The sequence below is a fragment of the Dendrobates tinctorius genome, unplaced genomic scaffold (genome assembly GCF_039654945.1).
Source record: "Dendrobates tinctorius isolate UK_male_01 unplaced genomic scaffold, ASM3965494v1 ptg000367l, whole genome shotgun sequence".
Classification (NCBI taxonomy): Eukaryota; Metazoa; Chordata; class Amphibia; order Anura; family Dendrobatidae; genus Dendrobates; species Dendrobates tinctorius.
This window is the reverse complement of record NW_027362033.1, coordinates 3,157,903-3,181,579: the sequence shown is the minus strand read 5'-3', so window position 1 is coordinate 3,181,579 and position 23,677 is coordinate 3,157,903. Positions and strand designations below refer to the sequence as shown.

The window sequence follows — 23,677 nt, the reverse complement described above, 5'->3', positions numbered from 1 at the left end:
AACGGCCAATGATCAAAACCAGAGCAAGAAATCAACACCAACAGCGAGAGCAGAAACGGCCAATGATCAAAACCAGAGCAAGAAATCAACACCAACAGCGAGAGCAGAAACGGCCAATGATCAAAACCAGAGCAAGAAATCAACACCAACAGCGAGAGCAGAAACGGCCAATGATCAAAACCAGAGCAAGAAATCAACACCAACAGCGAGAGCAGAAACGGCCAATGATCAAAACCAGAGCAAGAAATCAACACCAACAGCGAGAGCAGAAACGGCCAATGATCAAAACCAGAGCAAGAAATCAACACCAACAGTGAGAGCAGAAACGGCCAATGATCAAAACCAGAGCAAGAAATCAACACCAACAGCGAGAGCAGAAACGGCCAATGATCAAAACCAGAGCAAGAAATCAACACCAACAGCGAGAGCAGAAACGGCCAATGATCAAAACCAGAGCAAGAAATCAACACCAACAGCGAGAGCAGAAACGGCCAATGATCAAAACCAGAGCAAGAAATCAACACCAACAGCGAGAGCAGAAACGGCCAATGATCAAAACCAGAGCAAGAAATCAACACCAACAGCGAGAGCAGAAACGGCCAATGATCAAAACCAGAGCAAGAAATCAACACCAACAGCGAGAGCAGAAACGGCCAATGATCAAAACCAGAGCAAGAAATCAACACCAACAGCGAGAGCAGAAACGGCCAATGATCAAAACCAGAGCAAGAAATCAACACCAACAGCGAGAGCAGAAACGGCCAATGATCAAAACCAGAGCAAGAAATCAACACCAACAGCGAGAGCAGAAACGGCCAATGATCAAAATCGGAGCAAGAAATCAACAGCGAGAGCAGAAACGGCCAATGATCAAAACCAGAGCAAGAAATCAACACCAACAGCGAGAGCAGAAACGGCCAATGATCAAAATCGGAGCAAGAAATCAACAGCGAGAGCAGGAACGGCCAATGATCAAAACTAGAGCAAGAAATCAACACCAACAGTGAGAGCAGAAACGGCCAATGATCAAAACCAGAGCAAGAAATCAACACCAACAGCGAGAGCAGAAACGACCAATGATCAAAACTAGAGCAAGAAATCAACACCAACAGCGAGAGCAGAAACGGCCAATGATCAAAACCAGAGCAAGAAATCTACACCAACAGCGAGAGCAGAAACGGCCAATGATCAAAATCGAAGCAAGAAATCAACAGCGAGAGCAGAAACGGCCAATGATCAAAACCAGAGCAAGAAATCAACACCAACAGTGAGAGCAGGAACGGCCAATGATCAAAACTAGCAAGAAATCAACACCAACAGCGAGAGCAGGAACGGCCAATGATCAAAACCAGAGCAAGAAATCAACACCAACAGCGAGAGCAGAAACGGCCAATGATCAAAACTAGAGCAAGAAATCAACACCAACAGCGAGAGCAGAAACGGCCAATGATCAAAACCAGAGCAAGAAATCAACACCAACAGCGAGAGCAGAAACGGCCAATGATCAAAACCAGAGCAAGAAATCAACACCAACAGCGAGAGCAGAAACGGCCAATGATCAAAATCGAAGCAAGAAATCAACAGCGAGAGCAGAAACGGCCAATGATCAAAACCAGAGCAAGAAATCAACACCAACAGTGAGAGCAGGAACGGCCAATGATCAAAACTAGCAAGAAATCAACACCAACAGCGAGAGCAGGAACGGCCAATGATCAAAACCAGAGCAAGAAATCAACACCAACAGCGAGAGCAGAAACGGCCAATGATCAAAACTAGAGCAAGAAATCAACACCAACAGCGAGAGCAGAAACGGCCAATGATCAAAACCAGAGCAAGAAATCAACACCAACAGCGAGAGCAGAAACGGCCAATGATCAAAATCGAAGCAAGAAATCAACAGCGAGAGCAGAAACGGCCAATGATCAAAACCAGAGCAAGAAATCAACACCAACAGCGAGAGCAGGAACGGCCAATGATCAAAACTAGCAAGAAATCAACACCAACAGCGAGAGCAGGAACGGCCAATGATCAAAACCAGAGCAAGAAATCAACACCAACAGTGAGAGCAGAAACGGCCAATGATCAAAACCAGAGCAAGAAATCAACACCAACAGCGAGAGCAGAAACGGCCAATGATCAAAACCAGAGCAAGAAATCAACACCAACAGCGAGAGCAGAAACGGCCAATGATCAAAACCAGAGCAAGAAATCAACACCAACAGCGAGAGCAGAAACGGCCAATGATCAAAACCAGAGCAAGAAATCAACACCAACAGCGAGAGCAGAAACGGCCAATGATCAAAACCAGAGCAAGAAATCAACACCAACAGCGAGAGCAGAAACGGCCAATGATCAAAACCAGAGCAAGAAATCAACACCAACAGCGAGAGCAGAAACGGCCAATGATCAAAACCAGAGCAAGAAATCAACACCAACAGCGAGAGCAGAAACGGCCAATGATCAAAACCAGAGCAAGAAATCAACACCAACAGCGAGAGCAGAAACGGCCAATGATCAAAACCAGAGCAAGAAATCAACACCAACAGCGAGAGCAGAAACGGCCAATGATCAAAATCGGAGCAAGAAATCAACAGCGAGAGCAGAAACGGCCAATGATCAAAACCAGAGCAAGAAATCAACACCAACAGCGAGAGCAGAAACGGCCAATGATCAAAATCGGAGCAAGAAATCAACAGCGAGAGCAGGAACGGCCAATGATCAAAACTAGAGCAAGAAATCAACACCAACAGTGAGAGCAGAAACGGCCAATGATCAAAACCAGAGCAAGAAATCAACACCAACAGCGAGAGCAGAAACGACCAATGATCAAAACTAGAGCAAGAAATCAACACCAACAGCGAGAGCAGAAACGGCCAATGATCAAAACCAGAGCAAGAAATCTACACCAACAGCGAGAGCAGAAACGGCCAATGATCAAAATCGAAGCAAGAAATCAACAGCGAGAGCAGAAACGGCCAATGATCAAAACCAGAGCAAGAAATCAACACCAACAGTGAGAGCAGGAACGGCCAATGATCAAAACTAGCAAGAAATCAACACCAACAGCGAGAGCAGGAACGGCCAATGATCAAAACCAGAGCAAGAAATCAACACCAACAGCGAGAGCAGAAACGGCCAATGATCAAAACTAGAGCAAGAAATCAACACCAACAGCGAGAGCAGAAACGGCCAATGATCAAAACCAGAGCAAGAAATCAACACCAACAGCGAGAGCAGAAACGGCCAATGATCAAAACCAGAGCAAGAAATCAACACCAACAGCGAGAGCAGAAACGGCCAATGATCAAAATCGAAGCAAGAAATCAACAGCGAGAGCAGAAACGGCCAATGATCAAAACCAGAGCAAGAAATCAACACCAACAGCGAGAGCAGAAACGGCCAATGATCAAAACCAGAGCAAGAAATCAACACCAACAGCGAGAGCAGAAACGGCCAATGATCAAAACCAGAGCAAGAAATCAACACCAACAGCGAGAGCAGAAACGGCCAATGATCAAAACCAGAGCAAGAAATCAACACCAACAGCGAGAGCAGAAACGGCCAATGATCAAAACCAGAGCAAGAAATCAACACCAACAGCGAGAGCAGAAACGGCCAATGATCAAAACCAGAGCAAGAAATCAACACCAACAGCGAGAGCAGAAACGGCCAATGATCAAAACCAGAGCAAGAAATCAACACCAACAGCGAGAGCAGAAACGGCCAATGATCAAAACCAGAGCAAGAAATCAACACCAACAGCGAGAGCAGAAACGGCCAATGATCAAAACCAGAGCAAGAAATCAACACCAACAGCGAGAGCAGAAACGGCCAATGATCAAAATCGGAGCAAGAAATCAACAGCGAGAGCAGAAACGGCCAATGATCAAAACCAGAGCAAGAAATCAACACCAACAGCGAGAGCAGAAACGGCCAATGATCAAAATCGGAGCAAGAAATCAACAGCGAGAGCAGGAACGGCCAATGATCAAAACTAGAGCAAGAAATCAACACCAACAGTGAGAGCAGAAACGGCCAATGATCAAAACCAGAGCAAGAAATCAACACCAACAGCGAGAGCAGAAACGACCAATGATCAAAACTAGAGCAAGAAATCAACACCAACAGCGAGAGCAGAAACGGCCAATGATCAAAACCAGAGCAAGAAATCTACACCAACAGCGAGAGCAGAAACGGCCAATGATCAAAATCGAAGCAAGAAATCAACAGCGAGAGCAGAAACGGCCAATGATCAAAACCAGAGCAAGAAATCAACACCAACAGTGAGAGCAGGAACGGCCAATGATCAAAACTAGCAAGAAATCAACACCAACAGCGAGAGCAGGAACGGCCAATGATCAAAACCAGAGCAAGAAATCAACACCAACAGCGAGAGCAGAAACGGCCAATGATCAAAACTAGAGCAAGAAATCAACACCAACAGCGAGAGCAGAAACGGCCAATGATCAAAACCAGAGCAAGAAATCAACACCAACAGCGAGAGCAGAAACGGCCAATGATCAAAACCAGAGCAAGAAATCAACACCAACAGCGAGAGCAGAAACGGCCAATGATCAAAATCGAAGCAAGAAATCAACAGCGAGAGCAGAAACGGCCAATGATCAAAACCAGAGCAAGAAATCAACACCAACAGTGAGAGCAGGAACGGCCAATGATCAAAACTAGCAAGAAATCAACACCAACAGCGAGAGCAGGAACGGCCAATGATCAAAACCAGAGCAAGAAATCAACACCAACAGCGAGAGCAGAAACGGCCAATGATCAAAACTAGAGCAAGAAATCAACACCAACAGCGAGAGCAGAAACGGCCAATGATCAAAACCAGAGCAAGAAATCAACACCAACAGCGAGAGCAGAAACGGCCAATGATCAAAATCGAAGCAAGAAATCAACAGCGAGAGCAGAAACGGCCAATGATCAAAACCAGAGCAAGAAATCAACACCAACAGCGAGAGCAGGAACGGCCAATGATCAAAACTAGCAAGAAATCAACACCAACAGCGAGAGCAGGAACGGCCAATGATCAAAACCAGAGCAAGAAATCAACACCAACAGCGAGAGCAGAAACGGCCAATGATCAAAACTAGAGCAAGAAATCAACACCAACAGCGAGAGCAGAAACGGCCAATGATCAAAACCGAAGGAAGAAATCAACACCAACAGCAAAAGAAGAAACGGTCAATGATCAAAACCAGAGCAAGGAATTAACACTAACAGCGAGAGCAGGAACGGCCAATGATCAAAACCAGAGCAAGAAATCTACACCAACAGTGAGAGCAGGAACGGCCAATGATCAAAACCAGAGCAAGAAATCTACACCAACAGTGAGAGCAGGAACGGCCAATACTCAAAACCGGAGCAAGAAATCAACACCAACAGCGAGAGCAAGATTAGCCGATGATTAGAACAGGAGTGGAAGAAATCAACAGCGAGAGCAAGAACAGTAACAGTGAATGATCAAAACCAGAGCAAGAAATCAACAGTGAGAGCAGGAATGGTTGATGAACAAAACCGGAGTGTCAGAATTGCAAGGGGGAAATATTTGCATATCCCACTGCTGCCACCAATATGTCAGGGATCCGTTTCACGATCCCACTTTCAGTTCCTGTTTTGGAACTTGCAGCTCTCTGGCGCCCCCCTTACCCTCAGGTCAGTCAGGGAACTACACCTATAATAAGTAGTCGTCACAAGTGCTGCCGGTTTGTGTACTGGCTATTAGATACTCTCCAGCGAGGGCGGTATGTGTGTCCCCAGTATCAGGCAGGAAATGCACACATAATAACCTCCATCCATCGCTGCCAGAATCTCCCCAAAAGGCCAGAACACTTCGCTGCCACCAGCTCCTAGTTCTTATGAATATCGGGTCAGGAGCCAACCCACTGGGTAGCATTAATTTAGCACGGAGGACGTGGCAATAATTTTATAGAGCAAGGAAAACAGAAATAGTAAAATTTTAGTTTTTACTCCAAAAAGAATAGGCAGTGTTTACAAAAGTACAGAAGATGTTACAAAGAGAGACAACTACAATATATACAGGCAAATATGAAATAAAAATGATTAAAAATGAGGACTTACACATTTCAGCAATGGCATGCCAAGTGGAGGTGGGGGGAGGGGAGCCTTCCCCAAGGGACACTGGTATATCAGCACAGCCTCCTGGCTGACACCCCGGGCAAATGGCCGGTCTGGGCCTCTGGGCTTTATACCTTTTGCCCAAAACTAAGGGTCTTCCCCCTGAATGACCGCATGGGGTGGGCTGAGCTATGGAATGCACGCCCCTTTTCAGAAATTACTAAAACCTTATTAATTCCATATCTCTGGCTGGAAACCTCATAGAGTGACGGCGGGACTATCATTATTCTTATTGTGAAATTAGCTTTCTATTAAGTCCACATATGATGTGGCTGTGTAGCTCAGTCAGGTCAAAATCCGTTTCTCGGCTCCTGCTGGACGTCGAAGTTTCAAAACCTACCGGTGGGCAGCTCTACCGATGTAGATGCCGAAACTGTAAGCTTCCCACCTCTATCATTAATCGGTACTACGATATTTAAGCTTGTAAGGGCAAAAAAGTCTTGGTTTGCCATGTGCTTCTGACCTTTTATTTTCGGTTTCACATTACCCAGTTGTATAGCAGGAGGAAGGAGTGAGGGGAATCACACACACATTCCTGAGGGAGGGGGAAAGAGTTCGAATTACACAGTGCTGGCTGGGAGAGAAGGATATTTGTGGACCATGTAATTCACCAAACTAAGGAGATGTAGAAGAGCTGTGTATGTGTGCATATTCCTGACACGAAGCAAGAAATCAACCCCAACAGCGAGAGCAGGAACAGTGGATGATCAAAATCAGAGCAAGAAATCAACAGTGAGAGCAGGAATGGTTGATGATCAAAACTGAAGCAAGAAATCAACACCAACAGCGAGAGCAGGAACAGTGGATGATCAAAACCAGAGCAAGAAATCAACTCCAACAGCAACAGCGAAAGCAAGAACAGCCGATGATCAGAACCAGAGCGAGAGATCAAGAGCAAGAGCAGAAACGGTCGATGATCAGAACCAGAGCAAGAAATCAACACCAATAATGAGAGCAGGAACGGTCGATCATTAGAACCAGAGCGAGAGATCAAACTCAATAGAAAAGGAAGGAATGGCCAATGAGCAGAGTCGGAGCCAGAGATCAACATCAACATCGGCAGAGGGATTGTCCAATGAACAAAGCCGAAGCGAGAGATCAACAGCAAAAGTGGGAACAGACCATGATCAGAGCCAGAGCAATGAGAGATCAACAGCGAAAGCGGTAATAACAGATGATCAGATTCAGAAAGAGAGATCACCAGCGTGAGCGGGTTCAGCCAATAATCAAAGTCTGAGCGAAAGATCAACAGCAAAATCGGGAACAACTAATGATCGGAATTGGAACAAGAGATCAATAGTAAGAGCGGGATCGACCGCTAATCAAAGCCAGAACGCGAGATCAACAGAAAAACTTGGAACAGCCAATGATCAAAATTAGAGGAAGAGAACAACAGCGAGAGCGGGAATAACCAAGGATCACATCTGAAGAGAGAGGTCAACAGCGCAAGCAGGAACAGCTGGTAATCAGAGTCAGAGTGAGAGATCAATAGCAAAAGTTGGAACAGTAGATGATCAGAGCCGGAGCAAGGGATCGGGAGCAGGGACAGCATATGATCAAAGCTGGTGCAAGCGATCGGGAGCAGGTACAGCATATGATCAGAGTTGGGGCAAGGGATTGGGAGCAGGGACGGCATATGAGCAGAGCTGGAGCAAGGGATAGGGAGCAGGGACAGCATATGATCAGAGCCAGAGCAAGGGATCGGGAGCAGGTACGGCATATGATCAGAGTTGGGGCAAGGGATTGGGAGCAGGGACGGCATATGATCAGAGCTGGAGCAAGGGATTGGGAGCAGGGACAGCATATGATCAGAGCTGGTGCAAGCGATCGGGAGCAGGGACAGCATATGATCAGAGCCGGAGCAAGGGACTGGGAGCAGGGACGGCATATGATCAGAGCCAGAGCAAGGGACTGGGAGCAGGGACGGCATATGATCAGAGCCAGAGCAAGGGACTGGGAGCAGGGACGGCATATGATCAGAGCCAGAGCAAGGGATCGGCAGCAGGGACGGAATATGGTCAGAGCCAGAGCAAGGGACTGGGAGCAGGGACGGAATAAGATCAGAGCCGGAGCAAGGGACTGGGAGCAAGGACGGAATATGGTCAGAGCCAGATGTTATGATTGAGTCACCGTAGGAGGCAAAAACAGAAATGCAAGCTAGTCCTGAAAACCAGAGAAGTTGGCAACTATCAGATTGCAGACCCCTGAACCTATCAACACAACCAGCAGTAGCCGTGGGGGGTTCCTACGATGACCTAGACCCCTCGATCACAGCCGGAGAGATACATAGGCCTAAAGAAGGAAAGGGGAAATCTAACTGCCCCAGAGCAGACCCCAAAGCAATAGGCAGCCCCCCACAAATAATGACGGTGAAGCAAGATGAAAACACTTACACAGACAGAAAGACAGGCTGAGCAAAGACGGGGCCCAAAAACTACCTAGATAGGAACGGATAGGAAGGCTGCTGTCTGCAATCTGCCAAAACCCTAACAGAGACAAAAGCCAACAAGCTGATATAAAAATGGCCCTGAAGCAACTAAGCTTCAAAAACTAAATCAGCACTCAGGTACCTTCAGAAGACAGAGCTCTAGGAACACTGCACACTCCAGCAGGGAGTGGCAGAATCCAAAAAGCAAGAAAAACAAAAACAAATCTTAGATGCAAAAAAGGCAAAACAGAAAACTTAGCTTTAGGAGAGCAGGAATCAGAATGGAGTCCAAGAGTCCACAGAGAAATCACCCGCAGGGCAGAAAGGGCGTAGGCTGCCTTAAATCCAGTCAGTGACTCCACTCAGCCAATCGTCTTCATTAGTCCGAGGTGCCTGATAATCAGGCTCACTACCTTCCTTCACTAGAATAGGGAGTTCACCAGGCCTCAGTGACGGAGGGGAAAATGAACTCACAACAGTACCCCCCCCTTGAGGAGGGGTCACCGAACCCTCAACAACGCTACCAGGGCGATCAGGGTGAGCCCGATGAAAGGCACGCACCAATCTTCTGGCATGAATATCAGAGGCAGAGACCCAGGAATTATCCTCCTGACCATAACCCTTCCACTTAACCAAATACTGGAGTCTCCGTCTAGCCAGACGGGAATCCAGAATTTTCTCTACCTCATATTCCAAGTTACCTTCAACCAATACAAGGTCCGGAGGTGCCACCTCAGGCACAACTGGCTCAACAAACCTCTTCAACAAGGACTTATGGAACACATTATGGATCTTAAATGTGACAGGAAGAGCCAAACGAAAAGAGACCGGATTAATAATCTCCAAAATCTTGTAAGGTCCAATAAATCTAGGCTTAAACTTAGGAGAAGCCACCTTCATAGCAATATTTTTTGATGATAACCACACCATATCACCAATCTTAAACTGGGGACCAATGGTCCTATGTCGATTGGAAAACCGCTGGGCCTTTTCCTGGGAGAGAGATAACTTATCCACCACTTGGTCCCAGATCTGGTGCATTCTCTCCACCACAGTGTCAACACCTGGGCAGGCAGAAGGCTCCACCTGCCCTGAAGAAAATCGAGGGTGAAAACCAAAGTTACAAAAAAAAGGTGACATCAAAGTGGCAGAACTAGCTCTATTATTTAAAGCAAATTCGGCCAAGGGCAAAAATGAAACCCAATCATCCTGATCAGCGGAAATAAAACATCTCAAATACGACTCCAAGGTCTGGTTTGTTCTCTCTGTCTGCCCATTGGTCTGAGGGTGAAAAGCAGAGGAGAAGGACAACTGAATTCCCAACTTGGAACAGAACGTCCTCCAAAATTTAGACACAAATTGAACTCCTCTGTCAGATACAATGTTCTCAGGAATCCCGTGCAAGCGAACCACCTGTTGCAAAAACAGAGGCACCAACTCAGAGGAAGATGGCAACTTAGGGAGTGGTACAAGATGAACCATCTTAGAGAACCTATCACAAATCACCCAAATAACAGTCATTCTTTGAGAGACCGGCATATCAGAAATGAAATCCATTGAAATATGGGTCCATGGCCTCCTGGGGACCGGCAAAGGCATCAACAACCCACTAGAGTGAGAACAAGATTTAGACCGGAAGCAAGTCCCACAGGACTGCACAAAATTCCTGACATCATGAGACAAGGTGGGCCACCAAAAAGAGCGACTACCCAGATCCCTAGTACCAAAAATACCTGGATGACCAGCCAATGCAGAGCAATGAACTTCAGACATCACTCTCTTCTTCCACTGGTCAGGAACATACAACTTTCCACTGGGGCAACGCTCAGGTTTGTCCTCCTGGAACTCTTGCAGAGCAAGTCTCAAATCGGGCGAGATGGCAGAAAGAACTACCCCTTCGCCTAAGATGGTGGCAGGCTTGGTCACCACAGGAGAATCAGCAAAGAAACTCCTAGAGAGGGCGTCAGCCTTGACATTCTTAGTTCCAGGAAGGAAAGAGACCACAAAATCAAAACGTGTAAAAAACAAGGCCCACCTAGCCTGTCTAGGGTTCAAGCGTTTAGCCGACTCTAGGTAAATCAAATTTTTGTGGTCAGTGAGGACCACAACTTGATGTTTGGCTCCCTCCAACCAATGTCTCCACTCCTCAAATGCCCATTTCATGGCCAACAGTTCCCGATTCCCCACATCATAGTTACGTTCAGATGAAGAGAACTTACGGGAAAAGAAAGCACAGGGATTCATTTTAGATGTTACCGGATCCTTTTGGGACAACACCGCTCCTGCACCAATCTCAGAAGCATCCACCTCTACCTGGAACGGGAGTGAGACATCAGGTTGCCGCAGAACCGGGGCGGAGGTAAATCTACGCTTCAGCTCCTGAAAGGAAGCAACCGCCTCCGGAGACCAATTCAACACATCCGCACCCTTCCTGGTCAGGTCAGTCAATGGTTTGGCAATACTAGAAAATTTTGCTATAAATTTCCGATAAAAATTAGCAAAACCCAAAAATTTCTGGAGGGCCTTCAAAGAAGTGGGCTGAACCCAATCATAAATGGCCTGTACCTTGGCCGGGTCCATTTCAATAGTTGACGGAGACAAAATAATTCCCAAAAAAGAAATTCTCTGTACTCCAAAAAGGCATTTAGATCCTTTGACATACAGAGAATTCTCTCTCAAGATCCGGAACACAGTCCGAATATGTTCCACATGAGAATCCCAATCTTTGGAGAAGATCAAAATATCATCCAGATAGATAATCAAAAATTTATCGACAAAGTCTCGGAAAATATCGTTCATGAAGCACTGGAAGACAGAAGGGGCATTAGTGAGCCCAAAAGGCATCACCAGGTACTCAATGTCCCTCCGGAGAATTAAACGCCGTCTTCCATTCATCCCCCTGCTTAATGCGGATAAGATTATACGCCCCCCTGAGGTCAAGCTTGGTAAACCAGCAAGCACCTCTGACTCTAGAGAATAGATCCGAAATCAGGGGTAACGGATACTGATATTTAATAGTAATTTTATTGAGGGCACGATAATCAATACAAGGCCTTAAAGAACCATCCTTCTTGGCCACAAAAAAAAAAACGGCACCTAAGGGTGAAGAGGATGGTCTAATATGACCCTTCTCCAACGCCTCCTTAATATAGGACCGCATAGCCTCGTGCTCGGGTACAGATAAATTGAAGAGCCGACCCTTAGGAAATTTACACCCCGGGTTTAGTTCAATTGCACAGTCATAACTCCTATGAGGAGGCAAGGACGCAGACTCATTCTCACTAAATACATCATAGTAGTCCGCCAAATAGTCAGGAACATCATGCGACTGAGGAGAGGTGGAAAAAACCGGAGCCTCACTAAAGGTACACCGGCAACCCCAACTCACCACAGACACAGACTTCCAATCCTAAACTGGATTATGAATCTGCAACCAGGGAAACCCCAGAACAACGACATCATGCAGACCATGCAATACCAAAAATCTGCAATTTTCTTGGTGGTCTGGGGCGACCCGCATGACCAACTGGGTCCAAAACGGAGGTTTATTTTTAGCCAGAGGGGTAGCATCAATCCCCCTCAAAGGGATAGGCGTCTGCAGAGGTGTCAACGGAAATCCACAACGTTTAGCAAAATCCAAGTCCATTAGGTTTAGCGCTGCTCCCGAATCCACAAAAGCCTTGGCGGAAAATGTGAACAGGGAACAGATCAGAGTAATCGCCAAAAGAAACTTAGGCTGAACCCCACCAACAGAAAACGTGTGTGCAAAGCGTTTCTCGCGTTTAGGACAAACAGAAATAACATGTGAGGCATCTCCACAGAAAAAACACAGCTTATTACGCCTTCTGAATTCCTGACGTTGCGCCTTAGACAAAACTCTATCACATTGCATAGGTTCAGACGTCTGTTCAACCGGTGGCAACACCTCTCGTGTAATCCTGCGTTCACGTAAACGCCGATCAACCTGAATGGCTAAAGACATAGAATCGTCCAGACCAGAGTGAACAGGAAATCCCACCATAGTATCTTTTACGGCTTCTGACAAACCCTTCCGAAAGAGAGCAGCCAAGGCACTATCATTCCAGGTAGTAAGGACCGCCCACTTTCAGAACTTTTGACAGTACAACTCTGCAGATTCTCGACCCTGGTTCAATGCTAACAGGGTCTTTTCAGCCTGATCAATAGCATTAGGTTTGTCGTACAGCAACCCCAAGGCTTGAAAAAATGCGTTCACATTAGTCAGAATAGGGTCATCTGGATTCAACGAAAACGCCCAATCCTGGGGATCGCCACGCAGCAAAGAGATGACAATTTTAACCTGCTGCGCGGGGCTCCCTGACGAGTTAGGCTTCAAGGCAAAAAATAATTTACAATTATTTTTGAAACTCAAAAATTTAGATCGATCCCCAAAAAATACATCAGGTGTGGGGATCTTTGGTTCAACAGCATGTGAACGAGCAAGGTAGGCGGAAATTCCTCGCACTTCAGCAGCAAGCTGCTCCACACGATCAGACACTTGCTTTACCTCCATTGAGAGAAAAAAAAATTCCCCCTATGGCCTCAGAGATATAGAGGAAAGAATATACACACACCCTTTTTTTTTTTTTTTTTTTTTTTTTAAACACAATTCTTTCCTCCTATTGAGTACCCCAGGATCTGCGGTTTGGCGGGTGATTCTGTTATGATTGAGTCACCGTAGGAGACAAAAACAGAAATGCTAGCTAAGTCCAGAAAACCAGAGAAGTTGGCAACTATCAGATTGCAGACCCCTGAACCTATCAACACAACTAGCAGTAGCCGTGGGGGGTTCCTACGATGACCTAGACCCCTCGATCACAGCCGGAGAGATACATAGGCCTAAAGAAGCAAAGGGGAAATCTAACTGCCCCAGAGCAGACCCCAAAGCAATAGGCAGCCCCCCACATATAATGACAGTGAAGCAAGATGAAAACACTTACACAGAAAGCAAGACAGACTGAGCAAAGACGGGGCCCAAAAACTACCTAGATAGGAACGGATAGGAAGGCTGCTGTCTGCAATCTGCCAAAACCCTATCAGAGACAAAAGCCAACAAGCTGATATAAAAATGGCCCTGAAGCAACTAAGCTTCAAAAACTAAATCAGCACTCAGGTACTTTCAGAAGACAGAGCTAACGGAACACTGCACACTCCAGCAGGGAGTGGCAGAATCCAAAAAGCAAGAAAAACAAAAACAAATCTTAGATGCAAAAAAGGCAAAACAGAAAACTTAGCTTTAGGAGAGCAGGAATCAGACTGGAGTCCAAGAGTCCACAGAGAAATCACCCGCAGGGCAGAAAGGGCGTAGGCTGCCTTAAATCCAGTCAGTGACTCCACTCAGCCAATCGTCTTCATTAGTCCCAGGTGCCTGATAATCAGGCTCACTACCTTCCTTCACTAGAATAGGGAGTTCACCAGGCCTCAGTGACGGAGGGGAAAATGAACTCACAACAGCCAGAGCAAGGGACCGGGAGCAGGGGCGGATAATGATTAGAGCCAGAGCAAGGGACCGGGAGCAGGGGCGGATAATGATTAGAGCCAGAGCAAGGGACGGCATATGACAAGAGCCGGAGCAAGAGATCGGGAGCAAGGACGAAATAATCAGAGCCGGAGCAAGGGATCGGGAGCAGGGACGGCTGATGCCCACACGAGTCTGTGCAGCTACATAAAGTATATACCACAATGCAGGAGGTTGGAGCCACTACATAATCTTGTCCAGGCACACCGATCGATGAGACCAGCGAGGTGAAGACGGGTCCACGGACATGAGTGCTTGTTGGGTCACATTTGTATCCCGCGTGGTGCGTCCCACTATAGCTTCTCCCTGTATAGTGCCCCACATTGTGCCCAAATATCGGTGCCGGCCGTGGCCACCACTTACGATCTCACGTGTCACACCCTAGCACCGGACCTCTCCTGGTAATCTACTGCCGGCAGACACGTCTGTGGCTCCACTTTGTGTCACGTCCCAGTATTCTTAGTGCTGGATCTGATCTTACCTCCGGGCCGGCAGTCATGTCACTCTCACATGAGGGGGGCAGGGGTCCGTACCTTGGGTAATCTCTCGGGGTCTCCTGGATGCCGGGGCACCATCTTCTGTAATCTCTGGAAGCCGTAGTCTATCGTGGGTTCATTCAGAGCTGGAAAGAAAGGAGAAGAGAGATCACACATGGAGGTCCGATGAGTCACACATGGGGGTCCGATGAGTCACACATGGAGGTCCGATGAGTCACACACGGGGGTCCGATGAGTCACACATGGAGGTCCGATGAGTCACACACGGGGGTCCGATGAGTCACACATGGGGGTCCGATGAGTGTACAGAATGGTACATCGTCAACACTATTAAGATCATCTACCGTACTAATGAACATCTTTCAAGATGAGCCCAGCCCGCTATTTATACAATATACCATAACTAACCACCATACTGCACACATCACACTGCCACGTGCAGTTGACATAATACCGCCATGTGCAGCCCGTATGATATAGTGCAGAGCTTATACTGCCACACTACACTGAAATGCGGGGTTAGGCACGTGTCTCCCTGCAGCATAAGTATCACTGCAGCAAACGTATCGTGAAGATGCAGTTATTACTACGGCAATTAGTCACGGCAGGAGTCAGGACCCCACACTATGTACCTGTCTCTTTTGGGTATGTCTGCTGAGTAAGCACTTTTTTTTACTTGGACTTAAGGCCCCGTCTCACTAAGCGATCTCGGTAGCGAGATCGCTGCTGATCTCACCAGCGAGATCGCTGTGTGTGACAGCGATCAGCGAGCGGCCCCCCTGCCGGTATCGCTGATCGCTGCAAGAAACCTCTGGAGATTTCTTTGGTCGCTGGTCTCCCGCTGGCCAGCACGCATCGCTGTGTGTGACAGCGGGAGACCAGCGATCAGGTGTAAAAAAATAATAAAAAAAATAAAAAATATAGTTATTCTCACCTTCCGACGTCCCGTTCAGCCATCCTGCCTCTCTCCACGCTCCGGTCCCAGTGATCCTTTGCACGAATGACCGCGAGACTTTGTTATCCCTCGAGACCGTGACATCTCGCGGTCATTCGTGCAAAGGATCACTGGGACCGGAGCGTGGAGAGAGGCAGGATGGCTGAACGGGACGTCGGAAGGTGAGAATAACTATATTTTTTATTTTGATTCTATTTTTTACAGGGATGGCCAGCAATCACATAGCGACTTACTAGCGATCCTGACACCTTCATATCGGTCTCAGGATCGCTGGTAAGTCGCTTAGTGTGACGGGGCCTTTAGCTTTTCTATTAACCTTCCTACTCCTCCACCATGTTTACATATGGCTCACAGTGTTTGCTCCTTTAATCCTCACTCTCCTTCCCTATCCTCAAACCCCAGCACCCTCTAACCAAACAATCATCTGCCCTTCTCTCTTTCCTCCCCACCTGACCTCCTCTGCTGACCTGCTCCTCAACCTCAAACCTGTCCGAATGAAACATAAAACAAGCCACCCACTCTCCTCCCATCTGCTCTCCCTTTCTCTGCTTCTCCTCACTGCTGGCGACATATCTCCCAATCCTGGACCCCCACAGCTCATACCCCCCATAACTACCCCTTCCTACCACTCCCTATCTAATAAAAACTACCGCAATCTTTCCAACTTAAAACCCGTGCCATTGACACTCACCCCCCTCCTCCCTCTCTTGGGAGCACTTTGAAATGCCCGCTCCATCTGCAATAAGCTCCATGTAATTCATGACCTCTTTCTCTCGCAATCTTGCCTTCCTTGGCCTCACAGAAACCTGGCTGACACCCTCTGACACCGCCTCCCCTGCTGCACTGTGTTACAGCGGCCTCCACTTCACCCACACTCCTCGCCCTGGCAATAGACATGGTGGAGGAGTGGGTCTTCTCCTTTCTTCCAACTGCACCTTTAACCCAATCCCACGTGTTCCCTCCCTTATCCTCCCCACTTTTCAAGTCCACTCTGTCCGCATCTACTCTCCCTCCAACCTCCAAGTGGCTGTCATATACCGACCTCCAGGCCCGACCACTGCCTTCATTGACCAATTCTCTACCTGGCTTCTTCATTTTCTTTCAACTGACATCCCCACTGTCATCATGGGTGACTTCAACATCCCCACTGATACCCTTCAGTCAGCAGCCTCCAAACTCCTGTCCCTTACTTCATCCTTTGGACTTACTCAGTGGTCCTCCTCAGCCACCCACACAGACGGACATACATTAGACTTGGTCGTCATCCACCTCTGCTCTTTTTCTACCTTCACCACGTCCCCTCTCCCTCTATCTGACCACCATCTACTCACTCTCATCCCTGTCCTACTCATCTGTCACCCATATCCAGCAACACGCGCACCCCCGCAGAAACTTTGCAGACCTAGACACCCACGCGCTCTCTAACTCTATTCTACCACTGGCATCCATAGCCTCACTCCACGACATAGACACTGCCACTGCGTTCTACAATGCTACTCTCGCATCAGCTATTGACGCGGTTGCCCCTCTAGTTCATGGCAGAATGCGACGTATCAACAGATAACCCTGGCACAATAACACCACTAAAAAGCTCCGGCAAGTGTCCAGGATTGCAGCGCGTCGATGGAAGAAAACAAATTCACAAGACGACTTCACCGCATTCAAACAGGCAACACTCGCTTTCAAATGTGTCCTCACCTCTGCTAAACAGGCCTTACAACCCCAAACAGTTATTCAAAACTTTTAACTCCCTCCTCCGCCCACCACTGCCTCCTCCAACCTCCCTCATCTCTGCCGAGGACTTTGCCACCCACTTCAAAAATAAGATTGACCAAACAAGGCAAGTCTTCATCGTTCAACCACCACAACCCCTTTGTATACCAGACCAATGCCCAAACCCCATAACCTCCCTCTCCAACATCACTGAAGGGGAGCTTAATTGTCTCTTTTCCAAATCGCACTTCACAACCTGTGCACTTGACCCCATTCCATTCCACCACCTCCCCAACCTCCCCACCACACTCACCCCATCCCTAACCCACCTCTTCAACCTATCGCTAACGTCCAGTACCTTCCCTTCTGCTTTCAAACATTCCACAATCACGCCTATCCTTAAAAAGCCAACCCTCGACCCAACCGCTATGTCCAGCTATCGCCCAATATCGTTGCTCCCATTCGCTTCCAAACTCCTGGAGCAGCACGTCCACGCTGAACTTTCCTCCCACCTCTCATCTAACTTACTCTTTGACAATCTACAATCTGGCTTCCGCCCCCATCACTCCACTGAGACAGCCCTGACCAAAATTACTAATGACCTACTTACAGCCAAATCAAATGGACAATACTCTATACTCCTGCTTCTAGACCTGTCCTCTGCATTCGACACAGTTGACCACTGCCTCTTACTACAGATCCTCTCCTCCTTCGGCATCAAAGACCTCGCCCTATCCTTGATCTCCTCATACCTTTCCAACCGCACATTCAGCGTCTCCCACTCCCACATGACCTCCTCATCCCACCCTCTCTCTGTTGGAGTCCCCCAAGGCTGTTTTAGGACCCCTACTCTTCTCAATCTATACACTTGGTCTGGGGCAACTCAAAGTCCCACGGATTCCAGTACCACCTTTATGCTGATGACACTCAGATCTACCTCTCTGGCCCAGACGTCACCTCTCTGCTGTCCAGAATCTCAGAGTGTCTATCAGCCATATCCTCCTTCTTCTCCTCTCGCTTCCTCAAGCTCAATGTGGACAAATCTTAACTCATCATCTTTCCTCCATCTCACAGATCTTCCTTACCCGACCTAGCTATAACAATTAATGACATCACGCTTTCCCCAGTACTGGAAGTCCGCTGCCTCGGAGTAACCTTTTACTCTGCCCTGTCCTTCAAACCGCACATCCAAGCTCTTTCTACCTCCTGTCGCCTCCAGCTCAAAAATATTTCCAGAATCCATCCCTTCCTCAACCCTCAATCTACTAAAATGCTTGGGCATGCCCTCATCATCTTCCGCCTCGACTATTGCAACATCCTTTTCTGTGGTCTCCCTGCTAACACCCTTGCACCTCTCCAGTCCATCCTTAACTCTGCTGCCCGACTAATTCATCTCTCTCCTCGCTACTCCTCCGCTTCTCCCCTCTGCAAATCTCTTCACTGGCTCCCATTCCCTCAGCGTATCCAGTTCAAATTACTAATACTGACCTACAAGGCCATCTATAACCTGTCTCCCCCATATGTCTCTGATCTAATCTCCCGATACCTTCCCTCACGTAGTCTCCGATCCTCCCAAGACCACCTCCTCTCCTCCACACTTATTCGTTCCTTACCCAACCGCCTCCAAGACTTCTCCCGAATAGCCCCCATCCTCTGGAATTCTTTGCCCCAACAAGTCCGACTATCAACCACATTTGGATCCTTCAGACAGAACCTGAAAACCCACCTCTTCAAGAAAGCCTACAGCCTGCAATGATCCCCACTGCCTCCTTCTCTCTCCCCCACTACCGGAGATATCACCTCAACCAACACCGAAACTGCTGCAACCCACCAACCTACTGTCTCCTTCGCCACCATCCTGTAGCATGTAAGCCCGAAAGGGCAGGGTCCTCTCTCCCCTCTATATCAGTCTGTCATTGTTAGGTTACTGTAAGTGATATCTGTAATTTGTACGTAACCCCTTCTCATGTACAACACCATGGAATCAATGGTGCTATATAAATACATAATAAAAAAATGTACTTTTCTGCTCCGTTCTCTGACTACTCCTGGTTTTCGGTCCTCATTAGTTCCAGCAGTTGTCGGATCTCAGGGATCATCAGACACAGTTATCATCTTTACACTGGAACATCACTCCCATCGGGCTGAGGTGAGAAATGTCATCAGGACTGCACTGATGTTGGAGCTCTACAATTATGATGCACTAATGGCGGGGCTCTACCGTTATCCCCCAGATGCTGCACTGATGGCGGGGCTCTACCATTACCTCCCAGATACTGCACCAATGGCGGGGCTCTACCATTATCCCCCAGATGCTGCACAGATGGCGGGGATCTACCATTATCCCCCAGATGCTGCACTGATGGCGGGTTCTACCATTATCCCCCAGATGCTGTACAGATGGCGGGGCTCTACCATTATCCCCCAGATGCTGTACAGATGGCGGGGCTCTACCATTACCTCCCAGATGCTGTACAGATGGCGGGGCTCTACCATTACCTCCCAGATGCTGCACCAATGGCGGGGATCTACCATTATCTCCCAGATGCTGCACCAATGGCGGGGATCTACCATTATCTCCCAGATGATGCACCAATGGCGGGGATCTACCATTATCCCCCAGATGCTGCACAGATGGCGGGGATCTACCATTATCCCCCAGATGCTGCACTGATGGCGGGGCTCTACCATTATCCCCCAGATGCTGTACAGATGGCGGGGCTCTACCATTACCTCCCAGATGCTGTACAGATGGCGGGGCTCTACCATTACCTCCCAGATGCTGCACCAATGGCGGGGATCTACCATTATCTCCCAGATGCTGCACCAATGGCGGGGATCTACCATTATCTCCCAGATGCTGCACCAATGGCGGGGATCTACCATTATCCCCCAGATGCTGCACTGATGGCGGGGCTCTACCATTATCCCCCAGATGCTGTACAGATGGCGGGGCTCTACCATTACCTCCCAGATGCTGTACAGATGGCGGGGCTCTACCATTACCTCCCAGATGCTGCACCAATGGCGGGGCTCTACCATTACCTCCCAGATGCTGCACCAATGGCGGGGATCTACCATTATCTCCCAGATGATGCACTGATTGCGGGGCTCTACCATTACCCCTGATACTCTACTGATGGCGGCGCTCTACCATTATCCCCAGATGCTGCACTGATGGTGAGGCTCTACCATTATCCCTGATGCTGCACTGATGGTGGGGCTATACCATTATCCCTGATACTCCCCTGATGGAGGGGCTCTACCATTATCCCCCAGATGCTGCACCGATGGCAGGGATCTACCATTATCCCCCAGATGATGCACTGATGGTGGGGCTCTACCGTTATCCCCCAGATGCTGCACTGATGGCGGGGCTCTACCATTACCTCCCAGATGCTGCACCAATGGCGGGGATCTACCATTATCTTCCAGATGATGCACTGATGGCGGGGCTCTACCATTACCCCTGATGATGTACTGATGGTGGGGCTCTACAATTACCCCTGATACTCCACTGATGGCGGGGCTCTACCATTACCCCTGATGATGTACTGATGGTGGGGCTCTACCATTACCCCTGATACTCCACTGATGGCGGGGCTCTACCACTACCCCTGATCATGTACTAATGGTGGGGCTCTACAATTACCCCTGATACTCCACTGATGGCAGGGCTCTAACATTACCCCTGATGATGTACTGATGGTGGGGCTCTAACATTACCCCTGATACTCCACTGATGGCGGGGCTCTACCATTAACCCTGATGATGTACTGATGGTGGGGCTCTAACATTACCCCTGATACTCCACTGATGGTGGGGCTCTAACATTACCCCTGATACTCCACTGATGGCAGGGCTCTACCATTACCCCTGATGATGTACTGATGGTGGGGCTCTAACATTACCCCTGATACTCCACTGATGGCGGGGCTCTACCATTACCCCTGATGATGTACTGATGGTGGGGCTCTAACATTACCCCTGATACTCCACTGATGGCGGGGCTCTACCATTAACCCTGATGATGTACTGATGGTGGGGCTCTAACATTACCCCTGATACTCCACTGATGGTGGGGCTCTAACATTACCCCTGATGATGTACTGATGGTGGGGCTCTACCATTACCCCTGATACTCCACTGATGGCGGGGCTCTACCATTAACCCTGATGATGTACTGATGGTGGGGCTCTAACATTACCCCTGATACTCCACTGATGGTGGGGCTCTAACATTACCCCTGATACTCCACTGATGGCAGGGCTCTACCATTACCCCTGATGATGTACTGATGGTGGGGCTCTAACATTACCCCTGATACTCCACTGATGGCGGGGCTCTACCATTACCCCTGATGATGTACTGATGGTGGGGCTCTAACATTACCCCTGATACTCCACTGATGGCGGGGCTCTACCATTACCCCTGATGATGTACTGATGGTGGGGCTCTACCATTACCCCTGATACTCCACTGATGATGGGGCTCTACCGTTACCCCTGATGATGTACTGATGGCGTGACCCAACAGTTCAGATATTTATTTCATGTGCAAGAAATGTTCACCACAGAAAAAGAAAATAGTAAGTGAAAACAAGGTTGTTTTCACTTATTATTTTCTTTTTCTGTGGTGAACATTTCTTATACATGAAATAAATATAAATTCTTTTGTGCAACCTTACAAGACTCTGAGTGCAGCTGTTCCCTCTCCTGGTTATTGCCGTTACTGGACTCGGTCCATGTTCAGCCTGCACCTACACTATAGCTGAGGGCTGTTAGCTGATACACAAAGACAAACAAAACAGCTATACATGGAACATCTAGTCTCATGTAAAAAGGATAATTATATTAGAAAATCAATAAGAAGAAACTCCATAAGATATATTGGCACAAAGAAAATGAAGAAGTACTGACTTCAAAAAAATAAAAAATTTAAACAAGCTTTACTGGTAAAAAATTACACATAGAAAAGACATAATAGAGGACATAATAGAGGACATAAAGCATCACGCGAAAACGCGCGTCCAGGGCCTCTCCTGGGGATTCCTTGCACCTGCAATTTCACTATGGGTAAGCTTTCTTAAATGGTCATGACTTGTGTATCTGCACTATGCACTTTATGTCCTCTACCTGATAGTCAGTTTCCTAACTATATGTCCTCATAGGTGTGGAACTGGGATCTTGGTACATATCCACTTATGTTTAGTATTCCCATTATAACTATCCCCAGGGGTGATTTTTGGAATCTTGCCTTGTATTATATACTGTCTTTTCTATGTGTAATTTGCAGTCAGCACGCCTTCATTTTCTTTGTCCCACTATAACTGAGTGCGCATCATTTATCCTCTAGCCACTCTCCTGCACGGCGCCCCACTCTCCGCACCGTGTCCTGCACCGCGTCCTGCTCTCCTGCACCGTGTCCCGCTCTCCTGCACCACGTCCCGCTCTCCTGCACCACGTCCCGCTCTCCTGCACCGCGTCCCGCTCCCCTGCTCCACGCCCCGCTTTCCTGCACCGCAACCCGCTGTCCTGTACTGCTTCCCACGCTCCTGTACCGCAATCCGCTCTCCTGCATCACGTCCTGCTCTCCCGCACCGCTCCTCGCACCACAACCCACTTTGCTGCACTGCACCCCACTTTCCTGCACCGTGACCCACTCTCCCGCACAGCAACTCACTCTCCCGCGCTGCTCCCCACTCTCCTGTACCGCAAACCGCTCTCCTGCATCGCGTCCCACTCTCCCACACCGCTCCCCACACCACAACCCACTTTGCTGCACCGCGCCCCATTTTCCTGCACCACGATCCGCTCTCCTGCATCGCGTCCCGCTCTTCTGCACAGCTCCCTGCTCTCCTGCACCGCTCCCAACACTCCTGTACCACAACCCACTCTCCTGCACAGTGTCCCGCTCTCCCGCACTGCAACCCGCTTTCCTGCACCACGACCCACTCTCCGCACCCGCTCTTCTGCATCACGTCCAGCTCTTCCGCACCGTGCTCCACTCTCCTGCACTATGACAACCAAACTCTACCGAAAAAAATGAACCAGATGAACTGGAGTATAAGTTGGTATCCATGGAAAATAAGAGCGTGTTCACATCGGCCACTAAACAGTTAAAACCTGAGATGGAAACTGTCATGGGGTTACTGCGACGGAGCAGAGCCAGAAGACCACAGCATCTTTTCTCCTACTCCGGCGCCAAGAAGCACTTGTAGGATGGCAGCCGGGACTACAGACCGGCCCCTGTAGGATATCTGCCGGGACCACAACCCGGCTCCTGTAGGATATCAGCCAGGACCACAGACCGGCCACTGTGGGATGGCAGCCAGGACCACAGACCGGCCCCTGTGGGATGGCAGCCAGGACCACAGACCGGCCCCTGTAGGATGG

The 23,677-nt window shown here is 48.4% G+C and overlaps 1 protein-coding gene across 1 annotated transcript in view; it reads right to left on the bottom strand.

Moving 5' to 3' along the window:
- The window catches only part of EBF4 (EBF family member 4), a 208,346-nt gene that overhangs the window by 17,221 nt on the left and 167,448 nt on the right, over positions 1–23,677 (bottom strand). Inside the window, exon 11 of the mRNA XM_073562825.1 lies at positions 14,651–14,739. Within this exon, the coding sequence (XP_073418926.1) occupies positions 14,651–14,739 (89 nt within the window). The remainder of the gene's footprint in view (positions 1–14,650; positions 14,740–23,677) is intronic.